The sequence below is a fragment of the Poecilia latipinna genome, unplaced genomic scaffold (genome assembly GCF_001443285.1).
Source record: "Poecilia latipinna isolate Pla-1442-1.1 unplaced genomic scaffold, P_latipinna-1.0 Scaffold367, whole genome shotgun sequence".
Classification (NCBI taxonomy): Eukaryota; Metazoa; Chordata; class Actinopteri; order Cyprinodontiformes; family Poeciliidae; genus Poecilia; species Poecilia latipinna.
In genome coordinates this window covers 125,254-146,429 of record NW_015112983.1, presented here as the reverse complement: position 1 = coordinate 146,429, position 21,176 = coordinate 125,254, and the positions used below count along the sequence as shown (strand labels likewise).

The 21,176-nt window shown below is 38.6% G+C and overlaps 1 protein-coding gene across 3 annotated transcripts in view; it reads left to right on the top strand.

The window, feature by feature from the left end:
* LOC106949855 (AT-rich interactive domain-containing protein 3B) overlaps nucleotides 1-20,369 on the top strand; it is a 63,891-nt gene extending 43,522 nt beyond the window's left edge. For 2 of the 3 annotated variants that reach the window (XM_015036392.1, XM_015036394.1), the window contains exons 5-9: nucleotides 12,371-12,554; nucleotides 14,317-14,576; nucleotides 16,303-16,593; nucleotides 18,373-18,465; nucleotides 18,556-20,369. In XM_015036392.1, coding sequence (XP_014891878.1) covers nucleotides 12,371-12,554; nucleotides 14,317-14,576; nucleotides 16,303-16,593; nucleotides 18,373-18,465; nucleotides 18,556-18,755 — 1,028 coding nt within the window. In that variant the 3' untranslated portion in view covers nucleotides 18,756-20,369. The remainder of the gene's footprint in view (nucleotides 1-12,370; nucleotides 12,555-14,316; nucleotides 14,577-16,302; nucleotides 16,594-18,372; nucleotides 18,466-18,555) is intronic. The other variant, XM_015036393.1, reaches the window with a different exon arrangement.
* The last annotated feature ends 807 nt before the right edge of the window (nucleotides 20,370-21,176 follow it).

The following is a 21,176-nucleotide window of genomic DNA, read 5'->3' as shown; positions in this document are numbered from 1 at the left end:
AGCTTATTTCCCCAGAATCCCCCCTCTGATCAACAAACTGCCAAACTTCTGCTATCTCTGCATATCTGTATGTCTTGCTTCTCCATCTGTGTCCTGTGTGTGCTCTTAAAGCAATGTTTCCTGCCCTCCACACCCCGGTGATGGATGGTATGAAATGCATTACAGCCCCCAGAGGAGCCCTACACCAGTACAATGGCCCTGAGCTCACTTCCAGTGCGGACTCTGCAACAACGTTCCATGAGCCGCACAGACACCAAGATGTGAGTGCAAAGGGGCCTAATGGAAAACGAGGGCCCAAGTGGATGTGAAGCACAGATGCTACAATCTCTGCCAGTGACATTTATGTTGATGTGTTGTATTTTTTTTATTTATTTATTTTGTTGTTTAACAGTCTGTAAAGTGGATATCCGGTAATTCTTGAAGTAGTCTTTAGAAATTGTAGTATACAATCTCCCACAATGCATGCTCCCATGTTTTTTATTTTTATTTTGAGGTTTTATTTAAAAAAATAAGATCTTAATATAATGATAGACTTCTCTTATACTTGCTCCTGTCCATTAAATGCCCTAAAAGACAAATGCCTAACACAGTGTCATGGATTCCAGAAGCCAAAAGTAATTTGCATTGATGCGAGTTAAAATTTCCTGAACGGCTGTGTAACCCCCCACACGCTTTCCTTTGTTTAAATATATTTGTCTTTCTCCTCGACGTATAGCTGCAGATGTCTTTCTCGTATTGATCACTGCTCCAAATAAAGCTGATGGCTTTATTTGTCAATCTGGGTGGTTATTGACTGAAGCAGTTAGCTGTTTTATGAAGCTTGCTTTAAAGGACCGACATGTCTCTTTCCTGTGTTCCCTTTAAAACTTGTAAACTACCACCAGTGTTGGCAAACTGTGTTAGATTCCTATACATGTATTTTTCTGTTTGACTTCACATTTACATTCATCTACGTGTAAGATTGTGTTATTCTCTCTGGCTTTAGGTGTTTTCTTTTTTGTTTTGGGTTTTTTTTAAATTGGAAAAAAATCTGCAGCTACTGCCAGAGTTCCTCCCTTGATAGTCCATTGTTATGTTGCTGTCACATAAGCATTCTCGACATTTTCTGCTCCATCATCAAAGACGGGTGTTTACAGGGTCAGGCTAAAGGGCTATTTTTCTCTCTAAATTTTCCATTGCATGTAAGTATGGAGCAGAGGTCGTCTTTTATGTTTCTGAGAAACCAGGTGTTTTGAAAATCTAAACTTATCCATATAAACACACCAAAACAGTGAGTGAAGCAGACCGTCATTGCTCTTTTGTTTTTTTTAATTTTTTTTTTTTTTTTTTTTGTCTCGTCTGCTGAAAACTAGGATTGCACAACATTAGGAAAACATGTTTCGTGCGATCATATTGGTGAATGTTGCAATAATGATGTGACTTGGGATGAATTGACAAACGACTAAAGTACTAACATTTGTCTACTTTGAGTTCATAGCAAACACTGACTCAAAAACAATAAATCTATACAGCTACTTGGGGGGTATGGAAGGGATAAAAATGAAATTTTGGTTTCACATCAATGTTTCTCGAGACTGAAACATTTTAGGCTGCATTAAACAAATATATTACATATATAGAGAGCCTGACTGCTAGGTATTTGAATAATTAGGCAACTAATGTTACATACCAGGAAGTTGTTTGTGATATCCTTATTGATACAGTGATATTGCGAAAAAGAGCAACTTGCATTGTATTATGCAACCCTACTGAAAAGAGAAGAGAAAACTGTACCTAAGGTACCCATTTACATCTCTTTGTTTGAGTTGAGCAAAAAGGAATCACAAGATTATGCCTGGTTATATGTAGGAAAGATAATCTAAATAAAACCATAGAGTAACATCTTTTTTCCCTCACCCTCTAGAATTAAATCAGATTACAGTTTTCTAGTTTTAGATAATGTGTGATATAAAAATTTTCTTTCTATTTGTTAAACATGTTTTTTTTCTTGATTTCGTTTGAGAAATTGTCACTTTTTTTAATTTCAGAATTTTACACACACGTGGATACATTACATTTTGTGTGTAAAGAAGTTGGGAAAGCTCACATTATGAACTCAAATTTGAAATTCACCCCTGAATTTATGCCAAGATAAATTCTTGGCATAAATTGGCAGAGAACACTCTGCTCTGCTTCTTTGTGCAACATAATGGAAAGTAATCAGAGAGTTATGGACTGCAGCACAATATTTATTGAACCACACTGACACAATATCAGTGTCCATACTTTTTTCAAATACAAAGGACTGTTTGGATGCAATATTTGGTTTTATATATTTAAAGTGCTATGCAGGAAATAATATGTTTGGCCAGTTGAATGGTCTCTGATTGCTCTTGCACATCATAGAAAGAAAAGAGGTAAGAAAATGTGTTTTAAGCTCCATTAATATCTGCACTCAGAAGATTATTACTTCAAAAGCAAGACAAAAAGCCAGATCACAGTTTTCAAAAAGCCACAGAGACGACCTTGATTTCTGATTAAACTAAAATTGAAGTGTTTGACCTTAGTGACCTCTGTTAGATTTGTTTGCAGTCTCTGTGGGTATCACTGTGGTACGGACCGGTACGCTTCACAACATAGGCAAGATTGTATTGAAGCAATATCACTACTAAACACAAGCCCCAAGTTAAAGGTTTCAAATAAATATGTCTTGAAAATAGATTGTTTCTGTTAACTACACATAAAAATCCCCAGAGGCAGGAGAATATTTTATGGAGTTTGGCATTACGCATTATTTGTAGGTTCCCTTAACAGCACCTGCAATTTGTTGGAAAATTTCTTTTCAGTGCTTCTCTGGACTTTCTCCTGAGATAATTGGTCTAATGAAAATACTCTACAACTTGTTTGTGTAGCTGTTTGTGTCTGATTACACTTTGGCCATCCTTCAGTATGTCCATTCAGCCATGCATTCACCCATCCATCTCTCATTTGGCTCCATACCCTCTGCTGCTGATTGGGGTCCTGTCAGTTGATCTGCCGGGTCTCAGGGGACTGACGGGACTTGGGTTACAGTTGGAGAGGCCATCTCACTTTTCGTGCCATCCAACCTTTTCAATCCCCCTTCCCCCCCTATTTCACCAGGTGACCCATCGTTATGACCCATGGAGAAGGAGTCATATTTCTCCCTTTCTTTCTCCTTTTTGTGCAACTACTGACATCTAGCACTATTTTTAAAGTACTTGGAAAACCTGTCAAGGTTTCACTGCTCGCAGCATAAAAAAATGGAAAACAAATCTATCGTCTTTATGGGTAAGAACGATTTACTGCCAAATTGCAGCGGAAAAGCTTCTAATCATGCAATTCAGTTGCTAATGGTGTCATTGTGTGCAGCCTGACAGGCTTCCCAATGATTTGACTAGACACAGTGAGATTTGCAGCAGCTGACCTTTGTTTGGAGCCTCGCCAGTTTTTCTCTCCTTTACACCGCACAAGACAGCTCTTTTATTTACTGGCTGCTGGCTCGCTGTAATAACTCCCAGAAAGAAACTCCCTGACTCATCACTCAGTTGAACAATTCACTTGTAGATTCTTTGCCAACAGCAATTTTTAGGATTAATGTCGGCTCATTGTTAAAACTCCATTAGAGCTTTCTCATTACAAGGTTTAAGCTGTGGCACAAGAAGGCTTTGTTTGGTTCTCCTTTTGTAGACAGTAACTTAGTCAAGAAATCTGTCTACTACTTATTCAATTTATTGATTATTCAAATAATCTAAATTAGTGCTGCACAAAGTCAATATTAAGATTGTAATAACTATGTAGATTACAAATTAACTAGCATTTTCTGTGAAGTTTTACTTATTTAAGTGTTTAAGTGTTTTTTACACAAAGGCTAAAGTTTAGAAGTGGACTTGCAGTTGTGCTCTAGGTCATTCCTCTCTTGTATAAGTGAAAGAGGAATGACAAGTTTCTCCTTCAGGATTTTTTTCTGTGGTTTCTACAAATACAGAAAGTTGTCCAGGCCTTGAAGAAAAGCAGAAAAGCCATCATAGACCACATACACCATCATGATTCCCTGATTGGTGTGATATTCCAAATTTGATTTTTGTCAAACCACAAAATGCGTTCCCAAAGTGGATAAAGTCACACATACTTTTCAAAGCTCTGCATTGTGACATGGAAACACTGCAGGCTGCTTGAAATCATCAATACTTTAACAACTGTCACGCTGAAACACTTCCTTGTTTAATGAAGTCATCTGAAAATCTGCGACACAATTCACAGCATAAATCACAGGCATCTCATTTGTCCACCGAAATTGAATATTTTCCGCATGAGTAATGAGCATGAGCATGTTTATTAACTGCAAATATGGATTTTAAGATCAATTCTTTTTTTTCCTCCACTGTGCAGAGATGAACTCTGTCGCACTGAGACATTATAAATCACTTGCAAAACATTTTCTGTGGCTAATGAGTTAAAAGTCTGTCTCAAACTTGTTAAAAAGTCTGTGTGGTCCTTTATTTTCTTCACTTTGAAGTCATTTTTGCACAGCTGAATTAGTTCGATCTAATAAACCCACACATACAAAAAGTTGCACATTGATTCTGTCTCCATTAAGGAGCTCTGCAATGGAAAATGGAGCAGAGTAAAACTGTTAAGTGGAACCACGTCCTGTAAAGCGAGCTTTTTTGTTGTTAAATTAATACATATGCTGTTCATTTTGACAACAGTGGACTAAGCTGGTAACTTTATTTCTAAGAATTATGTCAATTATTATTTTTTTCTTTTTTTATGCATACAATTCAGTTATTATTGTCAGAAGACTCCAGTGTTGACCTTTGTTTGGAGAGATGTCAGATTTTCTTAGTTTTTTTTTTTTCACACCCTGACAGACAGCTCTTTTATTTACCGCCTGCTCAGTGTAATAACTGGCCCTCTCTTTAGTAAATACAGCTTCCTCCATTATTGACTGTTTACCGTTTTCCTCCTTAGTATTGGCCTTGTTGACACAACTTGAAGAGAAGAATCTGTTGGATTTTATTCCTAAAAGAAAGCCAGACTGGTGCTGAAATGAATGAATTTATTGATTGATAAAATAGAGAGATATTGCGAAGTGCTTGGGTATAAAAAATATTTGTCTTTGTGAAGTAATCTGACATCTTGTTCCAATACTTCACTAATGAAGGAAACTACGCTGCTTTATAATGCCTTTATAATTCACATGTATGTATGCACATAGCTTTAACATTTCTGGAGTTGTAAAACCTGCTCGACTTGCCTAAATGCACATAAAAGTCATTAGGTAAAGGAGTTGCTCTTTTTTTTCTTTTTTTAGGGTTTATCTCGGTGTGGATCATATTCAACCATCAACACATTTCATGCTTCCCCCCCCCCTCTCGTCAGCAGTTCCTCTTTCCATTTACCCACCTTTCTGCCTGTGTTAGTAAAGATTTTTTGAACATATTGACATGACAGGAGCCCTCTATCTCATACAGCCAGATCTGTGGAGATTATTGACTGGCTTATATTGAAGACTTTAAGAGAAGGCAGTCCCTCACCTTCTCTGTATGTCGCTGTGTGTGTGTTAACCAGCTGTAGCTTTAAATCATGCTCAGAATAGCAATGTATCTATATAGTGTTACATTACATTTAACTTCCCTTATGTGGAGGGGTGGATATCTTAACACATGATATGAATTGGGTTGTCATTCAAGTGGTGGCTCTGCCTGCACTAAAGATAGCAAATTCCATGCACTCAAAGCTTTTTTACCTTTTATGTCCTCGACCGTGCATTAAAAATAAAACAAACATCCCCTGGCATACAGCAGGGTCCTGACAATATGGTGGCCCGACATAAGAACGTATAAACTTAACAGCCGGGGTCTGCATGCATAAAGTAAACTCCCAGCATGTGGAAACCAGACGCTCCTCTCTTCTGTTAGTGTCTCTGTGTTTGATGTTAAAGAATTTGGACGGTTGTCAGTGGATATTCGCTAGAAATCAACCAATAATTTTGTGAATATTTTTGCCTTTAATTATGAGGAATGAAAGCTTATTAATCTTTAATATTTTTCTCTTATTGACAGCAGAACAATGAGATGGATATGACGTTTTAAAAGAATCGTCTTTGCAGAGGATTTTTGAAAGACAGTTTCCCTATGTAATTCTTGTTCAGACTTGTAGGGCACAATATTTATTTCCATGTCTAAAAATAGTAAAATAAAAGGTAGGAAGCATGAAATAGAAAAAGCTAGCATTAAGAGCAATGATGTCAAGATAAGCGTAGCAGTATTTTTACTTTTTTGGTCAAAAATTTAAAATTTATACAAGTTATGTGATGATGAGAAAGTCAGGAGAATTGCTGATGACAGTAATGAGGAGACTTAAGAAACCAGCTCTTTTAGGTAACAGTAACAAATATTTCTGTACAATTAATTGTCCCAGAAGTTATTGCTATGAACTACAATATTGTCAGTTTGAGAATATTTTCAAGGAATATATACTAATGGCATAGTAATGCAAGTACACATTCTTGGCGATCAATAAACTTTAAAATCTAATCAGCATTTGACACTGGAACTGAAAAATATTTTAAATATCCAAAATACATAAAAGAGCAACAAAAATAGAAAAAAAAAATGAATTATGGTGTTTTTGTCAACACAAATTGCTCTTCAACAAAAATGGCTAGTTCAGACCGAATCACCAGACTGAAGAATTTTGTCATCCAGTTTTTAGTAGAAGGAGAGAGAGAAAAAAGAGAAATACGATAAATCATGCTTGTTTTAATTTATCATGCAATTAACTAATTTATTACTTACTGTGGTAGGCATAGTTAATCTAATAACCATGAATGTGATTTCTCCATACAACCATGTCACCGCAATAGTTTGTTCTCTTTTTGGGAGCAGTGCTGTGATTGTGAAAGTCTCATTTTCTTCCACATAATCAGTGCGTGAACTTAACTGCAGTGCTGTTACGTAGTTGTTAAAAACTTTTCCAAGATCACCTTTATAACATTCAAACTCTGTAAGCCAGTTTACAGGCATTCACATAACAACAGACCATTTGTTTTTGAAGAAAAATTCCTTCCAGCTAATGCTACACATGTAGTGGTTGGGAGCTAAAATACGCAGATAGCATCTGCAGTCAGACATTCTCTCGGCGCTCTAGTTGTTTCAGAATTCTGGGGGAAAAAGTGTTTCCAACAAATAGACTGTTTGGTGAGTGAAGAGAAACGTGTCTGCTTTGCTCTGACAAGAAACATTTCTGTCCCACGTAACATACTCGTAATGGCAATAACGTAGAGTATGTTCTTGCCATTACGTCCTCTACATTAGCATTCATGTGTGGTAGTACCATATATGGATATACACTGCTCAAAAAAATAAAGGGAACACTCAAATAACACATCCTAGATCTGAATGAATGAAATATTCTCATTGAATACTTTGTTGTGTACAAAGTTGAATGTGCTGACAACAAAATCACACAAAAATCATCAATGGAAATCAAATTTATTAACCAATGGAGGCCTGGATTTGGAGCCACAAAATTAAAGTGAAATGTTCCCTTTATTTTTTGAGCAGTATATTTTCCATGGAAACCAATGTGATCTAGTCATGTTTCATACTTTTAATTTATTTATTTTTATTTACTGGGTCCAAAAATCATGATTGTAAATGCATTTTACAAGTGTATTGGGAATGTCCTGACTGTAATACGGTTTGAAATAACAGCAGCTGCGTCAGTGGTTGGTTCTGCTGTCATACAAAGCACTTTGTATTGCCTTGTTGCTGAAAATGTGCTATATAAATAAAATTACCTTTACCTGTAGAATCAATCCCAGAGACTGACACAGTTTGTATGGAAAAAAATGTTGCAAACTTCAAACCTTTTCTCATCAGTTGGATTTGTAAAAGAATGTGAATGTCGACATAATTACGGTTGGGTTTGATCTACTTGTTGATGTCATGATTGGGGTAGCGAGGAAGACGAGGAGGAAGGTGTGGATGGGTGGTGGGATGTCGGTGCTCTTAAAGACTCAGACGCTGCCATGAGGCCAGGGGCTGTTTGTGTTGGCTGACACCTTCCTTACAGCCATAATCCAGTCTTTCTCCAGCTGGCTAACTACTACACCTCCCCCTTCCTTTTCCTTCATCTGTCCTTCTTTTCCTTATAAAGGCAGCAGAGGGACACATTTTACCCCATTTTTTTCCTTTCTGTCTTACCCATTTCTATATGGGGGGTTTTTTGTAAGATTTTTGTCTTGATTATGACATAAAAAAACAATGAGCAAGCAGTAAGGGATGATTTGTTTTGTTTTCTTCATTTTTTTGTTGCTCTTCACAGTAGATGGCAGTGAAACCTAACACCGGCCAGCACTCTCATTCAGTAAAAAATTCATTTCCTGTGTGTTGGCCGCTGTAAGGCTGTCGCCTCGTCTCATAATTATTTAAAGAATGCCCATCAAGAGAAGTCAGCAATATTTAATTTACCACCACTGGCATCAGGGGCGCCCAATTGATTTATTATAGAGTCAATTTTAATGTGAACAGCTGTTTCCAGCTAAAAATAGGGCAAAGGTCAGATGAAATGACCTTGTTTTTGATGGGCTCACTGTATAACATTTGTTTTAGTCAAACAAGCAGCTCTTTTGTTTAGTTTTCTTGTGTACTGATAATTCGCTTCATTCTCCGATTGGCAGAATGGGTTTACACCTGGTTACATGTTTTACTGTGAGTTTTTCAGAGACAAAAATTCATTATATAATGCAGTTTGCAGGCATACACCATAGGATGAAGGTATTGATCATTCTCACACCCACACACTTCCAAATATGAATCCTTCAAAGGGGCTGCTGCCTGCTTTCTTCCTGAAGGCCAGCCTTTTGAAGATCAGCCGTGTGGCTCTGGTGCTCGCTGTGGACATTTGAGGAAGGACTTAGGGAGTGGTTCAGGGGCCCTCAGCCTCGGCACTTCCCACCAGAGCGACCTCTAACCCCTGGTGCCATTAATCACTAGGCTCCTGATGGTCCTGTCCCTGGGGGAAAATCAGTCCGGGGCAAAGGATGATGGGAGGTGAGGCCTGCAGCCAATTACAGATTGGCTCAGAGCAAGCGGCTGGTCAAATCAGTGCTTCACAGAGAGATGAAGCATCCAGCAGTTTGCCTTCCAGAAGCCTCGATCATCATATTGTATCTCCGGCTTTCTCAACAGCATTTGGCAATACGCTTTATGTGTGAATAAAAACAGCCATTTAGAGCAGCTATGGGGCAGAGGTGGTGTGTTTTACTGATCAAAAGACATGTTTTGGGCTGCTCTAATTAGAGCTGGATGTCTCCAGGGTTTGAAACGGCAGATGTTGGACAGCAAAGCCAGGCGGTGCACTGGCTCTTTCAAACACGGGAAGTCTCTCCCTAATTGACCAAGTGCTGTGAATGTGATTTTTGTTCAATTATGATATTGTTGTAACTGCTTTCCTCAGGGCTTTCTTGTGAGGTAATCAGAATTTGAACCTTAAACCATTTTAGATATAAAGATGCAGTAGCTGACCGTATTCGCACTGCAAGCTTTGTTCTGTTTTGCATAAAATATGAAACATTTTGAGTTTCCCTATGGCTACAGCCACTACACAAAATCAGATTTTGATTTGACAGCAGATGGTGACAAAGGCACAGACGTGAATTAAAAGCTAACTAACTGCTGGCCTGTCACTCTGGGGCCAGCGCTCCTGTGTCTCATTTGTTGTTCTGTCATTGTTCACGAGCAGGCCAGTATGAAAACATGGCTTCCTGCTGACCTGCAGTTTAATTCACACATCAATAACCCCTGGCTGATCTCTGACCCCTGTAGTTGTACTAATTGTTTAATGCAGGATTGATGTCCAACGCTGCATTAGATGACTGACAAAGCACTTGCAGCTTGAAGCTGGGTTTGTTCTGGAAATTTTGCGTGTTCCCAGAAGCAAAAAGTGTTTTTTTTTTGTTTTTGGTTTTTTTTTTGGGGTGTGTGCCGTCTTTCTAGCTTCCTTGGCCACTGATGAAGCAAATTGGAAGCAAGATGGCATTACAAGATTAAAAGATTTATTGTGACGTTGATTCCACATTAACACAGTTTCTAAATATCATTTGCTTTCAAACTATTATTTTGCTTCTGAATTTTACCAAATTTAATTCAATAACTAATAACAAAACTATATTGACATATCCATATAAGAGCTTAAAATAGTTTTAAATTAATTTCCTAATTAAAAAACAACTTGTTGTTACTTAATAATAAAATATTTTCTGAATATAAGCAACATCCCATTTGATTACTATGTTTCTCTAACGATATTGTTCTTAAGTGGTATGTATTTGGATAAAGAAATTATGACAAACTTAATTATATTTTATTGAAATGTAATGCGACAGACCAACAAGAAGTAGCAGAAAAAAAGAGGCATGGTTTCAAAGGTTTTTAGAAATAAAAATCTGAAAAGTGTGGTGTGCACTTGAGCAACCTCCACGACCAAAGAACACAGCAGACAAGTCATGGAGAAAAATTGTGGACAAGATTATGATGTGGTTAGGGTCAATTGACCATCTGAAAATGGGGAAAAGGTAAACTTACCAAGACATGCATGCCCAATTAAACTGACAGGCCAGGCAAGAAGAGAGTTAATCAGAGAAACTAATAAAAGGTTCATGGTTTCTAAGAACATGGTTTGATCAGATGAGAACAAATTTGAACCTTCTGGACTACATGCAAAACATTTCCATCAAACATTAATGCTGCCTACCACCCTAAACAAGACATCTCAACAGTAAAACATGCATTGTGATACTGCAAGGACACTTATTAGAGGCAGCAAACAAATGAGATGGGAGTGGACATTCACCTTTTTGCATGGATGTAGTGGCCTACTCAAAGTCCATTAATAAATTTGGCAATAGCTAAAGTCTAATCTTCATAGATGGTCTCTTTTAAATGTGACTGACCTGTGGAGATCAGAATTGTGGAGAAAAAAAATCTGCCTCTCCATATGCTAAGCTAGTTATGCCATTTCCTCAAAAAATCTTTTAACTGGATTTGCTGTAGGAAGTGTTTCTGCAAATTTTTATTTTTATTTTTTACTTTGACTGGGGGCTGATTATAAGGCCGGGTTCATTTTGTGGGAAATTTGAAAACTATGCATCCGTTTTCCTCCACTTCCTAACTAAGCACTACCTTGCATTGGTAAATCATACAAGATCCAAATAAAATACATTGAAGTTTGTGTTTGTAATACAGAACATTGCAAAAAAGTCCAATCACTCTGCATACTTATTTACTTTGTTTTTTATTTGCACCTTCATTTTCCTGTTTGTATTTCAATGATTAAGCTCGTTTAACTCTTTTCAAATGCATCCAACACGCCTCCTAACTAGAAATCAGCTTGTCTCCCAAACACTGGCATTGACTAAGGCATGTTCAGAGGGTCAGAGCTGCTTTTCTGATCTCCACTCCACAGGACCATGTGCTCACCTTGGCCTCTTGCACATGGCTTAAAGACATGTTACTAACTTAAGAAAATGAATCAGGGCTAATCTGTATGGTCCGATCACGCTGCTATTTTATAAAGTCATTAATGAGCCCAGGTTAAGAGCAGTCCAAGGAGGGGCTAAAGGATTGGTTGGCATTACCTATGAGGGCAAATCTGCACATCTCCATGCGCTGGGTCCGGCACTTACACAGAGGGGTGTGGATTTACTCGGCGCAATCCTCTAAATGAGCTTCATTATACCAGCCTATCCTGGAGCCCACATCCCTTCCTCCCCACTGGTTCTTAAGGATTATTAGGTTGTCACAATCCCCAGTCCCCTCCTCCCATTTAATGCTTACACTATTGCCTATTGCACTTTGATTTGATACCGTCACATATGGGAAGCGGCCGGTGCTCCTCCCTCCTCCGCCTCCACCTCGTTTTCCCACTGCACACGTTCTCTACGAGCTTCACTGCAAATAAGCTGCTCACAAGATTAATGCATCTGTATCAAAAGTCTCGAGCAGCTTTGCTTTGTGTTGTTTGTGAATCCCCTTTTCCAGGTCAAGCCAGATTGCCTTAACGGAGCTAATTTGTTTTCAAGCCAATTTTAATGGATGTGCGGAGCAGCCAGCTCACCACTCTCGTTTTGTTATCATCCTAGTAGCTAGTAGCACTTAGAACAGGATTTAGAGGTCAAAAATAATCCTAGGTGTTTTAGCATTGATTGTTTGATGAGCTAATGGCAGGATTCTTCTTGTTCTGGCATTCTGTCTGCAGAAAAAGCCTAGATGGCTCCTAAACCGGTCACCGTTCCTCAAGACATTCTAAATCACATAAATAATTGATACTGTATTGATGTACCTCGTTTATATATTTTCTGTAGGAACCCCGGTCAATCGTATTCCTATCATGGCCAAGCAGGTCCTGGATCTGTACATGCTCTACAAGCTGGTAACGGAGAAAGGCGGCCTTGTGGAGGTTATCAACAAGAAGATCTGGAGAGAAATCACCAAGGGACTCAACCTGCCCACATCCATCACCAGCGCTGCTTTCACTCTGCGCACACAGTAAGTCTTTGTCTGTTTGGAAAGGAAACAAATTACTTTCATCTGCTGGAACTAAGTTAAGAACGTCAAGCGAGTAACCTTCAAACTGGAAGCAAACACCTTTCCCATGTATGCGTGCAGTATTAAGGTGCGCTCACGTGTGACGCATGTCTTTTAGATGAGATCTCCTCCCCGTTTTAATCAGTGCAGCTGTCTTTACAGACAACAAAGGGAACCATGCTTTGGCTGGGTTAATTGATGGTCGTGTGCAAAGCTGAGGAAAAGCTCTGTTTACACCCTGCTGAAGTAAATGTGCGTTTGTACACACATGTGGGAAAATAATTTCCTCTCTTTGTGTTTATTTGGATCTCCATGACATTACATCACACCCAAAGCTCATTGATCTGTGTGATCTATCGATGTTATTTGGGTCAGAGTACAACGTGACTAAGGTGGGGTTGGACTGACGGCTTACACATTTAGCCAAGACTAAACCTATTTTTTTATGGAAACCCATCAGTAGAAGTAACACCTCTTTATCTTCTTACACTTTAAGAAACATGATGTATATTTTTTATGTTGACAGGTTCTTATACAGTATTGCTCGCCTACTTTACATGATAGAAACTGCTGCTCTTGCCGGTTTATGCCCTCCTTCCTTTATGGGATGGAAAACATAATGGAGCATAAATCTAGAGCTGCAGTGATGTGATCCAAGTATGTTTCCAGTTCAGCCTGTCAAACAAAATCATTGTTCCAGGTGTTGCTATAAATTCAGACGTTCTGAAAAATAAAATCACACTTCATCAGAAACAGAGTTAAGTGCATAAGGGAATGGAATTAGGGAAGGAAAAAAAGCTAATGTAAGTTTTCAAAATTTGATAACCAAGTGTCTAAACTATGCTGGATATATTTTGGACATCTTGTTTAATTTAGATAATCAAATAAGAATAGTAGAAAAACATGCTGATACTCTTTAAACTTTCCTGTGTTTTGTCGCTTTATGGCCACAAACTTTGGTTTGATCTCTTAACAAACTTCAAACTTTTGATCTTCATTCTAAATCCTCTGTGTCCAAATTAATTATCTCACCACATTATCCTGAATGTCCTTAGTCCCATCTTGCTATGTAGTTGGTTTTATTCAGCCAGAACAAGGAAATTGTTTCGATTTGATGAGAAGATGGGCACAATAAGATGGTTTAGATCAAAGTATTTTCACTGCTTGGAATGGGATAGTCAAAGTCCTGAGCTAAATCCACTTAGTAATCTGCTGCAAGACTTCAAAATTTATGGTTTGTTGCTTTAAATGTAAATGGGAAAGGGCAAACATTTCAATTTCTAGATGTCCAAAGCTGGTAGAGAAACACTCCATAAGAAAAAGATTACTCTATAAAGCTGAATGAGTGGAAGTCTTTATTACTTAATGTTGGTCTTACACACTGTGTAACTTTTGAAGTGGATGTTTCTTGTGCTACAAAAACGTGCAAAAAAGTTAAAAACATCTAAATATTTCCTGCGGACTGTATTTCTTAAGAAGAAAAATGGCTTCGCCTAATGAGACGTGCTGTTTCAGCTGCAAAGCAACATTATTTGGGAAAGTTAATTTAAAGAAAAATGCATTACTGGGTAAACAAAGTTCTATATGCTCACAAAACACATTCTTTAAATAAAAACCATACTTGCACTCCAAACACATTACGCACGAGTGCATTTTTCACATGCTTGATTTTGATGGAAGGCTTTCTCTCAGTCGAACAATAACTTTGCATTTTCTTGCGAAGGTACATGAAATACCTGTACCCGTACGAGTGCGAGAGGAAAGGTCTCAGCTCCCCAGGCGAGCTGCAAGCCGCCATCGACAGTAACCGACGCGAGGGCCGTCGTCCCAGCTACAGCAGCAGCCTCTTCCGCTTCTCGCCTTCTCCAAGCACGGCCCCCCACATCCTCTCACCTCCCAAGATGCATCTGGCAGGCCTTGGCGCCGGGACCTCAGTCGCCCTCAATGGCCTGCAGGCTTCTCCAGGACCCTCTCTGAAGAAAGGTCCGCGCTTTCAACTTGCACAGAATAATGTTATTTAAGTTCTAGAGCATGACAGATTTGGTTCAACTTCTGCAATATGAATCTGGAAAACTTAAGAAAAAGGTTTGAAGGTAAAGTGCTTAAGATTTTTCCACTTTAAAACACACATGCTTCCAAACAGTTTTTAATGGTGCTGGAAGGGGGGAGATGCAAATCAATTATGACTTTATAGGTTGGGTAAATTACTACTTGGGAGAGTTTAGCTGCTTTGATGTGGAAAAAATGGCTCAAGTCTGTCTTGTGCCAAGATGCTTATTGATGGAGAAATACTGCCCTCTATCGCTGTGTTTGATAACTGCATCTTGCCCATATAGTCCTTCACATAGTTGCAAAGAACCTTGATTCTTTTCTTACTGTGGTGCATTTTTGTTAGAATTTCAGCCTTTTGAATCTTTTCACAGTTTCATTGCCAAATTTGGACATCACACCTCTGCTACCATTATGATATAGATTTTCTGTTTGGCATCATTCTCCTGTTGAGCAGCCAGATTACTGACTAATCTCTTGATCTCTTTCTTTATACTAAGAGACTCGGCTGTAAAACAAGCTCAGATCATGACCTCAGAATCACTGTGCTGTGGTGCTTATGTACGCTTTGATTTTTGCCAAGCGTGGTGCTTTTTGTTGTTCAACCCTTCATAAAAAGCCATTCATTATTATTATTATTATTATTATTATTATTATTTATTAGTATTGTTATTTATTAGTATTATTATTCTCCAGTTGTACAGTTTTTTGTTTTTTTACTTTAGTTTTTACATATCAACTAACTCCAACAGAGTCTTGGATGAACTTCTTTTGTTGTTGTTTTTGACACTTCTCTGAGCATTTCGGAGTCTGACCCTGACGTAAATTTGTGAGAAAATCTGCTCCTGAAAAGATTCTTAAGCTCATCAAACTACCAAAAATGAATAAAATTCATAATGTCACTTTACCTACTGCTATAAGAAAAATTTTAGGAACATTGTCACATTTCAGCTGTTCTCTATACTGCATCACCCCGTAAACGTGTGTGTGCATTTTTACTGTTTGAATGCGACTGTCAGAGCAAGTTCATGTCATCCATCCAGGTGTTTAAGAGTCCATTGCGAACCTTTTCTGCCCAAGGCTACTGGGAGCCCCCTCCTCTTTAATGATAAATAACATGTTTCCCACACAGGGGAGGCCACTTTATGAACTTTGAAGCTTGTGTTTCACATTAAGAGGACTCCTGCTGATAACTGTCATTACGCTGTTGTTTTATCTGATGTGGCTTAGCCTTGGTTGGAATGTGAGGTGTTGACCTCTAGCAGTGTCTTTGGTTTGACTTGAGTAATGAGCTGTTCAAGTTCTTTACTTTAAGTGGTCATGTATGATGAGTATTTGAGCTTCTGTAATAGCTGTCGGGCTCTGTGTGACATAAACCAGTGCAGAATTGTCTTATACTCATAGTCTTAAAGTCTGGATTCAATGAACTCGCTGACGATCTGAAAAAAAAAAAAGAAAGAAAGTAAAGCCATAAGCAGTATAAGAATAATAGCGAAAACTAAAAATAAAAAATCTGAACCATCGTTATATTCAGGATCACACAGCAGCTGTTCACATTGAATTGATTTCTGTTCCTGTTTCAGTTTTACAACACGATTGTTAAACATATTTGTATGTACACTTGCTTTTTTTTTTGTTTGTTTGTTTGTAAATAATTTAGAAGACCTGACCCCTGCAATCATGGCCGCAAGACCTCCTCTTGCGCTGTCTCTGGGTCAGCAGCAGGTGGCTGGTTTGGCGAGAGCAGCCACCCTGGAGCAGCTCAGAGAAAAACTGGAGACCAGCGGGGGAGGAGAGGGGCCGGAGAGAAAGATGGCCCGCCTGGCAGAGGAGCAGCAGCGCCTCATGCAGCAGGCTTTCCAACATAACCTGCTGGCCATGGCATCCCAGATGCCCATGAATCTGCGCTTGGGAGCCCCCACCATCACCACCAGAGGTCAGCGCCGCCAAGGTTGTGAAAAATATTTTTTGAAATTTTGTAAATAGTGACTTTGTTTTTCCTGTGTCGTTATAAATTAATCAATCCCACAATCTATCAAAAAATTGGTTTGAAGGATTAATTATTTCCTCCCTATTACACCATTCCTATCAACAATTAAAAAAAATCCATTTATTTAATTTCAGTCAAAAATAATTTCACATTTGCCATAAGTAACATTGACATATTCCAAGAATTAATTTACAAAATTGAGAATTATTGTTCTTTTTAATCACTGAGTCTACTTACTAATGATTTAATTTAAAATGGAAAAAAGAGACACACAAACTGACGATGTTGATTCTACACTATCTGGTACCTATGGAAGCTAAAAGAGGACGTTAATGGCTGGGAGATTGAATTTCAACAATATTAATTAAACTGATTAAAGAACTAATAGTCATCAGTGGTTTGCCATCTTCTCAGGAGAGTAAAGAAACAAGCTTTAAAGCTTTGAACTTCTTCAGTCAGAGGGAGAAAAACAGGAAGAATTCAGAACAATTTAGAAACAAATGTTACCTGTGATTTTCTAACACCAGAACTGATATGAATAGACTGAGGAACTGAACCCTATTGGGTCAGAAGAGGCGTTTTGCTTCCTCAAAGCCAACATGTGTTTCTGCTCCAGGGTTTCATTAGCTCTATTTCCACCTCAGATTCAGTGTTCATCCTCTGGTATTGGTAGCTCCTGACACTAGCTTTTGGCTATTTCTGTAATGATATTGACTAACAATGACCCACCACGCTATGCAAGAATAACATCTACAGTGTGGGAGTGAAGGGTAGTAAAAGTATATTTAGCAAGCCAAAAATATTATTGGCATGTAGAATTTGTTTGCATGGCATTGGAAAAACAATCCTAACCTTCCAAGCAGTTCTTTGCGATTGAACACTGATTTTACCAAACCAACTGAAATTTGATATACTGTCCAGCTCCAGTCAAATAAGTCAGCCAAAATAGATAGTTTACATTTGAATGACTTCCACATGTATGACAGGCATTGACACATTTATTTTGAGCATACATCCATACCCATATCCAACTTTTTCACGGAAGTCTGAACAACTCATTTCCCATCTTTTCACCCCAAAAAACTCTGATCTGTGCCATTTCCATATGTGGTACTAATCTGATTACATGTCCAATTGTTTTCAAAACATCTGCATGTCACTTTAAACCAGGATGTAAATAACGACTGAAAATGATAATTTATGAACTTACAAAAAAGTCTGTGTCACTGAAGTGCAACATATTCCTGGCTCTGACTACACATCCAGACAGACATCTCTAAAGAAGTTGCAGTCAAAAGGTTGTTGCTTTACTTGTGCTTCCTTTTCTTTAGTTTCCTTCGTGGTGTTGTCGTGTGACGATACCGACTGTTGGCTCCTATTACTGAATAAACCTTAAAATCGATCCAAAAATGGCCCTTTCCATTATTACTTCTGTAAACAATGGGTTGTTCTGTGACATCAAAACAGCCCATTCTTCTGTGTCTGCGGGTGGCGTTGGAGTCTTTAATTGTTTACACAGAAGTGTGATTGCATTTAATTAACAGAATGGAAGGTGACTAAAAATAAAAAAAATCAAATTTCAGCAAAACATCAGAATTGAGCATCAACACATGGAGTATGAACGTAGCCGTAGTATTCACTACACTTCACAAAATTAGTTTGAAAAAATATTGGGATTGAAGTGATAAGCATGTCCTGTGAACAGATAATGGAATAATAAGTGCTTCTGTGTTGGTTTAGATGAGAAGCAGCAGGATATGTCTCTTAGCATCTCCACAAATGGGAATGCCAGCATCACTGTATCTGTGGAGGTTAATGGCACAATCTACTCAGGTGCGTATGAAAAAGATCAGAACCTTTAATTTGTACTTTTCACTCTGGCAGTGATAAAAACAGTCTTTGGAAATTCTTTGTTTTATTCAGGAACCCTGTTTGCCCAGAAGTCCGGCGGGGCACCAGGGCCTGTTGTTGCTGCTAGTGCCGCCTCATCATCCCCTGCTGGACCCAGCTCAAGCTTTGGCTTCTCTGCTCCCCAGGCCCAGACCCTCAGCCCCACACCTTCCTCCACCTCCTCCTCCAAGGGCTCCGGCTCCGCCGAGCTGGCGCCCAGCAGTTCCCCCTAACTCGAGCTTTCCTTTGTACCCGCTCCCTAGGCCGCTGCTCCACGGCAAGGCCCCAGCATGAATATACAGTACAATGAGAAACCGATAAGAATAAGAAACTGTTGCACAACAAATACCTCAACAACCCTGTCAACCTTTTGGCTGTCCAATCATGAACATAGAGCCCCAGAATATCACATAAAACCCACTTCTCTGCATTAAATTCATCACACGCATAGATATACACAAATCAAAACACACATTCTACACACTCATACACTTGTTAATCCTAGTGTACATGCTAAACACAATCAGCTCAGCCAAAACCCACTGACAGGCGTATTCACAACTGAACTTGAAAAGTTTTATTTTAGGACATTTTGTTGGTTTTGTTGACATTTTGTTGTCTTTTTGATTTTTTGTTTGTTTGTTTGTTTGTTTTTAGAATGATTTTTGTTTTCAGTTTTTTTCTCTTTTTACATACCTCAAATCAAGTAACCTGCAGTGGTGTCTTTACCTCAGGAGCTGTAGAATATTTAACCTGAATCAACTTTATTTTTGTATTCTGTTTAAACTTGTTGCAATCAGGGGAAGTCGGGTATCTCTCACCAACAGAACCTCATGTACAGCACACTCACCTCACAGCAATAGGCCTCCAACCCAGGCCACTCAGGTCTGAAACACACTGTAGCCTCGTGTTGAACTCAGACTGGTGAATGATAAAGATGATGCTGTAGATCGGCAGATTAAATACCTCATTTCACAACTACCCTCAGTAAAAGACCTAACAAAGGTTGGAAGCACTAACCTATACAGGAGCACCTCAGTAAATTCAAGTATCTTTGAAAATGTTATTTAATTCAAGAAGGGAAATCCACCGCCTCAGAGTCATGCATTTCAAGTGTTTGTATCTGTTAATGTAATGATTATGGCTTTCAGCTAATGACAAAAAAAACATATTTCAAGTTTCTCAGAAAAAAAAAACAAAAAGTATTTCATGTACAAATATAGGCCTACTGAAAAATATGTCCACTCGATACCTAGTTGAAGCTCCTTTCGCATGAATTACTCCCATCAATGCGACCTGACAGGGAGGTGATCAGCCTGCGGCTCTGCTGCTCTCTATTATTGGCTCCGGTGTCTCTCATCTTTTACGTAACAGCACCCTGGTGGGTCTCAGTGGAGTTCAGGTCAGGCCGGTTTGCTGGCCAGTCGAACGCAGTGATGCCGTGTTCATTAAGGCACATACTGGTTCTTTAAGCAATGCGAAAAGGTGCCAAGTTCTGCCAAGCTAAATTTCTTGGTAGCTGGCTTGTTCATGTCCTGAATAAGTCTTTGTGTGTCGGTGGATCTTACAGCCCTGACCCAGGCTGTAGTCTACATTTTGTGAAAGTTCCCCAAGCTCTTAAATGGACATTTTTTTCCTTACCTCTGGTCTTCCCTATGCTTAACCTTATGCTGAGATTATGAGATTATGCCAGCTTCTTTACCAAGAGCTTTTGTGGCTAACTTTCATCCACGAAAGGTTTTGTAATAGGCTTACAAAACTTATTATTGGTCTAGTTTCTAGTGCAAATATATTTAGTGTATTTGAAATGAGATAAAGCTAAGTAAACAATTCCTTTATATTCATATCCTGTTTTCACTGGCAGATTATTTCACTTATAATGAAGACATTTTTCCCTTGCTATAAGTGAAATAATCTGCATGTGGAACTAATAATTTATTATCAGTATTAAGGAATTATTTACTTAAAACAAACCATGTGTCTTGATGAAAAGTTACTTTTAACTTCGTTTTGTTTTTTCCCACATGTACTAAGATATTTGCACTAGAAACTCGACCAAAAATAATTGGTAAGATTTTATGTTTTTACAATGCTAGACTGTCAGTAACTGTGCTGTACGTAGTCTGCCCCATTATTATGATACCATAACATGAAATTTGTGCTCTAAAAGCTATGGATTTTATTTAACATTCTAATTATCTGAGAAACTGAATTTTTGGGTTTCATCCCTGCCCATTAACCACAATCATCAAAACTAACCGAAGTAAATACTTGAAATATATTGACTCTTTGTGTAAGAAATCTAACTTTTTGAATTGAGGCGCTGAAATAAATTAACTTTTTGAAAATATTTCTGTCTATTGAGATGCACTTTTAGTCCAGTTGCTCACAGGCCTGTTTTTTTAACAACTTAACGCACAAAGTTTGGGGGGGAACAGCAGCTCTTGTCCACCAACAAGCCCAGTAGACCCTGAGCCCCCTGTCTCTAATCAGACCTACTGTGGCATTCCAAACCCAGCTACACGGTCCCATTTTGTCACCCCCACCCCGTATTCTGGTTTGCATCCTTCCACCTGAATGTCCAGTAGGACGGCGTCTTCATCAGTAAGTAGTTCCCAGACCTCACACTGGCCTCTCTCTTCTGGAGGGCATCT